Raw genomic sequence first — 10,213 nt, 5'->3', positions numbered from 1 at the left:
TCACAATGCCCTGAATATCATGTACAAGGTCTCTTTTTGCAGTATGTACAAATATCATCTCTATCTTTATCCACTGGTCGACAGGGCTATGTACATATCCATAACATCACTAATCTATATACACATTGCAAGGCTGCTTTCTATTATAAAAGATGAGCATCCCAATAGATTAGTAGAGGAGCCACTTAAGCTGACACAGAGGGTCCCTGCATGCTGAGACTTTACCATGCAGTGGTCTGCCATATTATGAGGGGTGTCCAGTTTGTGACCAAGACGGGGGTCCTTCATTCTCTCCCCTCAGGTAATGTGGTTGGATCATCCCTTGGGGGGAGTCTTGGCTCCACACCTACACACACTCTAGGTACACTTAGAGTAGAGTTTGCATAGTAGGAGTAAGCTCGATTACTTCTTTGTTTTATATGCCTGCATTTATACACTGTTTTAGCACGATGGTAAAGCTATATCTACTATTTACACCTTCGATGCTTATAATCACTTTTATCTGCTTCGGTCTATTAATTATTTGGGCACACATATTTTATACAAAAATAACACTGGTTCAATAAATATATTGAAAACGTCCCACTGTGAGTTCTTGGCAGACCTCTCTAAGACTAAGTGAGCACGAGTGGTTGAGCAAAACTGTTTCCACGATCCCTGAGGGGTCAGGGTTGTCAAGAGCAGTGGTTTTCAGAAACTGGTAAGTTTGGAGGGTCTTACGGTGGCACTGTGAGCTGTGTGGTCTATAGGCCAACATATCCTGCGGGATAGTCTAGGCACCAAGCCCCTAGTTTATGTTGTCAAACAAATATGTAGATCATAAGGGTTAGTAGGAACTACATGACAGTGCGGGTTGTTGGGTTTGTAGGGGTAAAGAGCGGGAAGTTAATTAAATATATTTAATTTATTATTAACTAATTGTCATTAATTGTTTTGTTGATAAATAATTAGGTAAATACTATTTTTTTATTTATATATTATGTGCGCGTTGTTTCATTTATAGGTATAAAGGGTGGGTAGTTAATTGAATATAATTATTTTATTGTTAGTTAATTATTTTTAATTGTTAAATTGATAATTAAATACGTAAAATATGTAATTAATATAATTTTGAAAGATTATGGGGTCCATTAGGATAGCGGGCGGTGGCACTACCGAAACGATGGCGGGGCGGAAAAACAGCTTTTTCCGCCCGCTAGCAGTGGAAATCACGTCCGCCACATTAGGATATGTAAACACAGGTCATTTCCCGTCCGCCGCGGAGCGCCTCGCTCCGCCATCAAGGTGCGCCCGCCACCGCGGCGGCTGCAGCCAATCGAGACCCTCCGCCGCGGTCGATGACGTCCGCCCCGCTCGACATATTAGGATGGGCCAAACAAGCTGACGCACCGCGCCGGAGACACCGCACAGCTCTAGCAGGCGGAAAGTCTACAGCGGAGCACGCACGCCGAGATCCGACATGAACCCCATGGACCCAGCCCTCCACATGCATCCGGTCATGTACCTGCTGCAACACTATCGCCAGATGGGCCGCCGCGGACGCCGCCGCAGGTACGTCACTACACATATACACCACACAACACACATGCCGACACAGGTCCCAAGCACAACACTGGCATCCTGCTGGGGGGCACAACACATCCACATGGGCACCCACACATCACCCACCTCAGAACAAGGCACCCCACGGGATCCGGAACACACAACGTCGGCCAACCTGCAGCAACGTCACGGTCACGGACACGTCACCGCCGCGGTCAACACATGCGCACAATGCAGAAGGCAGGGCAACAGCAAGGCATGGACACATTCCAAACATCACAGCGACACACCACCCCGACCAACACTGCACACCACCCGAAGTAGTCACAGGCCAGGTGCCAATCCCGTGCACCCCCTTGCACATCAACAAGCACTGTAACAACAAGCACAATACACACACACTGCGACACACAACCAGGGACAAAGGCACAGCAGGATTGCCTGACAACGGACACACAACACCAGTGCACTCCCCACAGCCCACACAATTGAATACAAACATCCACACAGGGCAAGACAAAACATACAACAGGCATACAACTCCTGCCTGACACATGTGTGTCTCACACCATACAGGGGCACACATACATACACTACAAACTAACACCCTTCACACTGCACACCTCTGCCACACACATGCCATGTAAGCCATGCCACCAGGACCAAGGGCCAACACAAGACGACCATACACATACACGCCAGGGCACACAGAATGGGAAACACACACCTCATCACATCATAAACATCTACTACACCACAGCACAGCTGCACACCCTGTGCTGCCAGTGTCCCCCAAGGTGACCTGTGAACAGTGTATGCAGCAATAGCAATTCACCCACACGAAAACTGCATGGCCTGCCAAATAACCATCACAGAGTACAACATCAGCAGGGCCACAATGGACTGAAGAACCTGTCCCCCTGTCTAAAAATCATATGGCCACATACAACCTTGCAATGGTGATGTACAAAATAGACCATGGAACTCAATCAAACAAGAAAATGACTTTAATCAGTAAGGAGACAGAGAAAACACACCATAATGTACTGTATTTATTCACATATTGCACAGATGTAGCTACACAACATAAGTAGACAACAGCAACTCTCAAAATCATGTGCAAATGCCATAGACTATGCACTGGTGAATCACAATCGGGAAGTGCAAAGTCCTTGGCAGGGCAGGGTACAGCACATCAGAGCAACAGGCCCAGAGTCCTTGGCAGGGGAGAGCACATCAGAGCAACAGGCCCAGAGTCCTTGGCAGGGTACAGCACATCAGAGCAACAGGCCCAGAGTCCTTGGCAGGCGAGAGCACATCAGAGCAACAGGCCCAGAGTCCTTGGCAGGGGAGAGCACATCAGAGCAACAGGCCCAGAGTCCTTGGCAGGGGAGAGCACATCAGAGCAACAGGCCCAGTGTCCTTGGCAGGGTACAGCACATCAGAGCAACAGGCCCAGAGTCCTTGGCAGGGGAGAGCACATCAGAGCAACAGGCCCAGAGTCCTTGGCAGGGGAGAGCACATCAGAGCAACAGGCCCAGAGTCCTTGGCAGGGGAGAGCACATCAGAGCAACAGGCCCAGTGTCCTTGGCAGGGTACAGCACATCAGAGCAACAGGCCCAGAGTCCTTGGCAGGGGAGAGCACATCAGAGCAACAGGCCCAGAGTCCTTGGCAGGGTACAGCACATCAGAGCAACAGGCCCAGAGTCCTTGGCAGGGGAGAGCACATCAGAGCAACAGGCCCAGAGTCCTTGGCAGGGGAGAGCACATCAGAGCAACAGGCCCAGTGTCCTTGGCAGGGCAGGGTACAGCACATCAGAGCAACAGGCCCAGAGTCCTTGGCAGGGGAGAGCACATCAGAGCAACAGGCCCAGAGTCCTTGGCAGGGGAGAGCACATCAGAGCAACAGGCCCAGAGTCCTTGGCAGGGGAGAGCACATCAGAGCAACAGGCCCAGTGTCCTTGGCAGGGCAGGGTACAGCACATCAGAGCAACAGGCCCAGAGTCCTTGGCAGGGGAGAGCACATCAGAGCAACAGGCCCAGAGTCCTTGGCAGGGGAGAGCACATCAGAGCAACAGGCCCAGTGTCCTTGGCAGGGTACAGCACATCAGAGCAACAGGCCCAGGAACACACCCACATCGCTAACAATGGTGTACTGTAGCACACCTATGTGTGGCACAGGCGTCTGAGGGTGTTGACAACTCACTCCTGGCTGTCATGTGGAGTGGAACCTGGCTGTGTGTCAGGGACTGCAGGTCGACTTGACTGGTGTGACAGAGGGACATGTGGTGTGGCTATAACAGAGGGCCTGCAAGGTGGAGGGCTGTGCGGACCAGGTGGCACCGTGGCACGTGGAGGTGGAGTCATGCACGCCCTTGACACAGTGTGGGTGGGAGAGGTTGGAGGGGTGCCCTTCCACTTCTTTGGAATATGAATTTGCTTCCCTGTCATGGGGTTGATGGGAAGTGGCGTTGACACCACCTGCACACCCCCCAACTGTTCCACTTCAGGGGCAGACACTGCCACTCCCTCTGGAGAAGTGCTTGATCCTGCAGTACGCTTGTGCTGGCTACGCCTCCGGACCACTTTAGCCTCTCTGGAAGGTGTACCCCCCACAGTGACCACCTTCCCACTTACCCCAGGGATGGCCACTACACTGCCCTCCTGTCCCTTCTTGCCAGGGATGGCCACTACACTGCCCTCCTGTCCCTTCTTGCCAGGGATGGCCACTACACTGCCCTCATGTCCCTTCTTGCCAGGGATGGCCACTACACTGCCCTCCTGTCCCTTCTTGCCAGGGATGGCCACTACACTGCCCTCCTGTCCCTTCTTGCCAGGGATGGCCACTACACTGCCCTCCTGTCCCTTCTTGCCAGGGATGGCCACTACACTGCCCTTCTTTGCCACAATGACTGGGCTGGTCACAGCAGGGCTTCCCTCCACCTGCCTCGATGTACTTTGTTCTGGGGTTGATGTGGTAGGTGGGTGTGTCCCTGTGTTCACCCCAGGTGTAGTCATGACATCCCACACATCCTCTGTGGGCATAGCAGAGTCAATATCTGGTGATGGCTCAGCAGCATGTGAGCCTGATGTCTGACACAATGTTGTTCTGGCCTTGCTCTTCTGTGACTCCACCTGGTCTGTGCATATTGGGGGGTCCCTGCCCTTCTTTGGGGATGGAGTCTGTGGACGGGATTGTTTGCTTTGGGTCTGAGCTGTGCTCCTAGTGTTGTAACGTTTACTTGATGTATGTCCCAAGTGCTCACTGTCATCTGATGTGGCCACTGACTGGGTGGACGTCACAGGCACCTGAGCTGCAAAGGGGGCATGTTGGAGGGCTGACGTCACTGTACCTGACAATGACAGGAGTGTACGATGTAGGCCACCCACGTCAGAGTGTATGCCCTCCATGAATGCCAGAACCTGCCCTATTTTGTAATCGTGGGCACTGAAGGCATTCAGCAGGGCGGTCTGGCCCACGCAAAGTTGCCGCAGGAGCTCTACGCACTCTGCACTGAGGGCAGCAGGGGGGACAGGTGCAGGTGCTGCGGTGCCATGTGTGAATGTCACACGTCCCCTCTTAGTGACACGGATACGGCCAGCCCCAGAGGAAGTGGATGGGAGGGTGGGCAGTGGCCGTTGGTAGTCAGATGCAGCAGCAGAGTCCCCATCCCCTGTGGCTGCTAACAGGGACTCATCCCCCCTGCCATCAGATGAAGTGGTACTCTGTGTCTCAGCCACAGATTCCTCATGCATACTCCTGTCACCCTCAGTAGCGCTGGTGTGGTCAGTGTCACTTTGCTCCGTCTCACCCTGCCCTGCTGCCGCTGTCGTGCTGGTCTCCCCACCACTTTCAGGATCATGTTCCGCCGTGGTGTCTTCCGAATCTGCATTAGTGACAGAAACATGGTTGTATAAGTGTCATAGTCTGGTCACACGATATCAGAGCAATGCAGCACATGAGAGGCCTAGAGCTACATGGTAACCACCACACCCTCAAATCATTGTGCTGCTACACACCAGTTACACCACAACTGAGCCTGTCATGCGGACAAACAGGCAGGAGTGGACCAATGTCGATGACACACAGCACTACACCCTGCCCATGGATGGTGTTCCCCTAGCCCACATGGACCTGCCCCACGGACATGATGTAGCCACAACTAACATCACCACTTCCAGAGCCTAAAGGGATCCAGAGGGGAATACACACACCTGTTTTGTCTACACATGCCACATTGTCAAATAGGCCATTACAATCACCATGTGCCAATGTGGGTTCACATTGTTGTCAGATGTGTGGGCCACTACCATGCAGGTGCATGCAAAGTACACTGACATGGTGTAACACTCATTAAGTGGACACAGCTGTACAGCATAATAGGGACTACACCCACCATCACAAAGAAGAGTGACCATGTGGACAACAAAATATATGTCAAGGACTGAAAACTGCAGCCAGGAGCTGCAGAGTAAGGCCATGGTGGGCCAATGCCTCATACAGACACACATCACAGTTGCCACTCACATCACATATCACAGCATGGCAGCACACGCACATCACATGTGTCACCGCAGACACAGGCACTCTACACATGCATCCACTCCCAGACAAACTCTCCCTCCCCGGATACTCACCATCGCTGTCTTGCTGCTGAAGCCCCTTCAGACGTGCATCCAGGTCTGGATAGGTCACTGCCAGTATGCGTGCCATCAGCGGAGTCATGGTGCGGCGTGCCACACGCCCTGTGCGTGGTACCATCCCCAACTTCATCTCTGCCACTTGCTTAGCCAGCCGGCTGATGTCGTCCCACCTCTTGTGACAGTGTGTGTGTCGTCTGTTTGATACCCCCAGGGCTCGCACCTTTGCTGCTATGGCCCTCCAGACAGCCTTACGTTGGTGTACTTTGAGCTGCAGGTATGAGAGTAAAGAAGGACTAATGAACATTTACACATTGTCATATGTCAGCATCTATCAGTACAGCAGCCAGACACTGAATCAGGACGCACAGTGACCCCCCTCCCTCCAGAACTGGGGGTACCCTCACAAGGCCACTCTGCATGGCATAAACATTAGTGAATGCATGCACACATTGAGCTTCGTAGTCTCCATGATTATCACACTGAAGAATGATGATTCAACACAAATGCATCGACAGCACTGTATGAATCATAAATTGTACAGGGCATTGATGTGGCATATCCACTAATCAGTGTGCAGCAACTGTAGCATGTAAGTTGGCTGATGGACAAACTTTGGAAGGGCAGCCACTGAACCTACTCTGTGGGGCACACTGACTATGACTACAGGGGCACCCTGAAATTACATCACAAGCGGACACTGTCCAACCAGCTACAAGGCAAACAACCGTTGGTCATGTCTGCCCCAAAAAGTAGCACATCCCACTCACACATACAAGTATTGGCCTAGGACAGAGTCATAATGCAAAACACACACTCCCACCACCTGCAAACATCTTGTCTGTCAGTGTTTGTCAGCACCACACATCCAAAATAACATACAGCTGCATCATGAATACACGTCTGACACCACCCTGCCCTACAGCTCCCTACATGGTGACTTACCACGACATTGGGGCCACCAAACAGCCGTGGGTACTGTGCCAGCACCTCGTTCACAAGGACATCCAGCTCCTCACTCGTGAATGGACTGGCACGGATCTTATCTGTTCTTGACATCCCTGTGGATATGGCAGACCTGTGGCGGAAGTGAGTTGTGAGGTGTCCCAGGGAGCAGGCTCTGTGAGCAGCAGGAGAGGGTCCCAGGCAGCAGCAGGAGAGGGTCCCAGGCAGCAGCAGGAGAGGGTCCCAGGCAGCAGCAGGAGAGGGTCCCAGGCAGCAGCAGGAGAGGGTCCCAGGCAGCAGCAGGAGAGGGTCCCAGGCAGCAGCAGGAGAGGGTCCCAGGCAGCAGCAGGAGAGGGTCCCAGGCAGCAGCAGGAGAGGGTCCCAGGTAGCAGCAGGAGAGGGTCCCAGGCAGCAGCAGGAGAGGGTCTCAGGCAGCAGCAGGAGAGGGTCCCAGGCAGCAGCAGGAGAGGGTCTCAGGCAGCAGCAGGAGAGGGTCCCAGGCAGCAGGCTCTGTGAGCAGTGGGAATGTGTGGCTCACTCCCACAGATTTATAGGCCCATGGGGTCGTTAGGAAGCTGATAAGGTGCTACAATTGGTTGTCTGGGTCAGCCTTATTCATAAGCATCCAATGACCGGCTCCGCGGCGGCGGCGCGCCGCTTCCGCATTATTCAAATCTGCATCATGCCACATTGAACACCCATGCCATTGGCTGTATGCAATGCACCATGGCGGTGACGCACCGCGGGTGTCCGGGGTGCGCTACCGCGATGGTGCATCATTCAAAAGCATCCAATGACCGGCTCCGCGGCGGCGGCGCGCCGCTTCCGCATTATTCAAATCTGCATCATGCCACATTGAACACCCATGCCATTGGCTGTATGCAATGCACCATGGCGGTGACGCTCCGCCGGGGACCGGCGGTAGGTACCGCGACTGATGCGGCGGAGCCTAGCCAGCGGCATGGACACCAGTCCATGTGCCAATGGCTACCTTGGCTGGGTAGATGGTGGTGCTGGGGTCACACCGCCAGGGACTGGCGCTAGGTTCTGGCATTTTCGTGCACATTGCTCTGTATGTCAATCATGGACAATGTATAAGTGCCATGCAGCTACATGGTGTAGGGCACATCATTGTACACACGATGCCACAGAGCCATTGCATCCACAGGAGGACGCACGTTCAGTCTGAGCCACTTTAGCATGTGTTTGTGCCATTTTAGTAAGGCTTTTGATGGGTGCTGATAATTGACAGACGTCAGGTGCTCTACATAGATGCAGTGAGGTTTAATGTGTTGTTGGTCAGTGCAGACCTTGACCAGGCTGGTGGCACTGCATTGTATCGTACCTGACTTGTGCATAGGGTGACCAACCGTCCGTAAATTTCACGGACAGTCCGTAATTTTGGCTGTCTGTCCGTTGTCCGTGAAGGATTCTTTATCGGACGCCATTTGTCCGTAATTTTAACCGGGCACAGCTTTCCCCCACCTCCCTTCTTGACTCCGATGCTGCATGAAAGCTCAGACCCCCAGCAGCACTGTAGAGGCACAGCGGGATGGCAACCCTCACACCTCCAGCCCTTGATGAGCTGTTAAGAGGTGCTTGAAGGTGACAGAGGGAGGGGCGCAGGTTCAGGAGCAGGGGGCATCCATTCACATGCAAACAGCCCTGAATGCGTCTTGTATCTGCTATTTTGAGGGGGGCTCGCACATTCCATTTCTACCCAGGGCCCCAAACATCCGAGACTCGGCCAGATTACACCCCTGATTACACCGAGGCAGCACCTGCTTCTCTTCACCGAGCTTACTTACTGCCACTAATTTGTAAGCAAACCTCGGTTCTTCAAACATGCATAACGTAATACAATAAAGAAATGGCACAATCGCACCCACACTGATTAACAAAGTATGGAGGACAATCAGTTCTCTTAGAGTATCTCCTGTGAGTACTGTATATCACAGTGGGGGATGGCATTTTGGAGCTTGTGCAGGAGGGGGCGAGAAGCCCAAGATGATACTAGCATACTGCATGGCCACCCCTGTGCCCACCCTGGTGGATCACGTTCCCTCTCCTGTGATGACTCCTGCTCCTGTCCCCCATGTTGTGGCTCCAGTCCACCCCCTCCTGTGATGGCTCTTGTCCCCCCCTGTGGTGGATCCTGTCTCTGCCCTGGGTGGCTTCTGTACCAGTCCTGGAACGGCCCCTGCAGCGAGGGTGAAGTTCTTGATGGGCCTCTTCTCAAAAGGGCTCAGCTCAAAATTAATATGGAAAGGTGGGCGAGTAAGTAAGTGAAGGGATGTGTGAATGGCTGGATGAATTAGTGAAAGGGTGAATGGATGAATGAAAGATTGACTAAATGGATAATGAGAGAGGATAGATGGATTGATGAGTGAGGGGAAGGATGGAGAGAAAATGTAAATAGCTGGATGTATGGGTGGAAGGGTAGCTGGATGATTGATGAGGGGAAAGATGGATGAGGGGAAGGATGATGGATGGAGGGGAAGGATGGATGAGGGGCAGGATAAATGGATGGGATGGATGGATGGGTGAGGGGAAGGATGGGTGAAAGGAAGGATGGATGAGGGGAAGGATGGATGGATGACGGGAAAGGATGGATGATGAGGGGAAGGATGGATGGATGGATGGATGATGAGGGGGTGGGTGAACGGATGGATGATGAGGGGAAGGGTGGATGGATGGATGATGAGGGGGTGGGTGAAAGGATGGATGGATGAGTGGGTGGGTGGATGATGGGGGGTAGGTGGATGAGTGAAATGATGGATGTATTGATGTATTGATAAGTGCAAGGGTGAATGAATGGACATATGAGTGAAAGGGTGGGTGTAAGGATGGATGAGTGAGTGAAAGGGAGGGTAGATGGACAAAAGGATGAATAGATGTGTGAAGGAGTGAAATGATAGATGAATGAGTGATAGGGGCAATGGATGGATTCATGAGTGGATGAGTAGATGGATGGATGGATGGGTAGTTGGATGGATGGATGGAAGGCTAAGTGAAAGGGTCGATGGAGAGAGAAAGGGAGGATGGATGGATGACTAAAAGAGTGGATGGGTGGAAGGATTAGTAA

At 52.6% G+C, this 10,213-nt stretch overlaps 1 protein-coding gene across 1 annotated transcript; it reads right to left on the bottom strand.

Moving 5' to 3' along the window:
* Positions 1-3,680: 3,680 nt before the first annotated feature.
* Positions 3,681-6,667, bottom strand: LOC147702945 (uncharacterized). The gene is made up of 2 exons (XM_086928851.1): positions 6,181-6,667; positions 3,681-5,429 (listed from the first exon to the last, which is right to left on the bottom strand). The coding sequence occupies exons 1-2, from the start codon at positions 6,488-6,490 to the stop codon at positions 3,745-3,747; spliced, it is 1,995 nt and encodes a 664-aa protein (XP_086784977.1). The 5' UTR covers positions 6,491-6,667; the 3' UTR covers positions 3,681-3,744.
* Between the last annotated feature and the right edge of the window lie 3,546 nt (positions 6,668-10,213).

Source organism: Lissotriton vulgaris, chromosome 7 (assembly GCF_964263255.1).
Source record: "Lissotriton vulgaris chromosome 7, aLisVul1.2, whole genome shotgun sequence".
Taxonomy (NCBI): domain Eukaryota; kingdom Metazoa; phylum Chordata; class Amphibia; order Caudata; family Salamandridae; genus Lissotriton; species Lissotriton vulgaris.
Note: the sequence above shows the minus strand (reverse complement) of the source record. Positions and strands in the feature narration are given on the sequence as shown.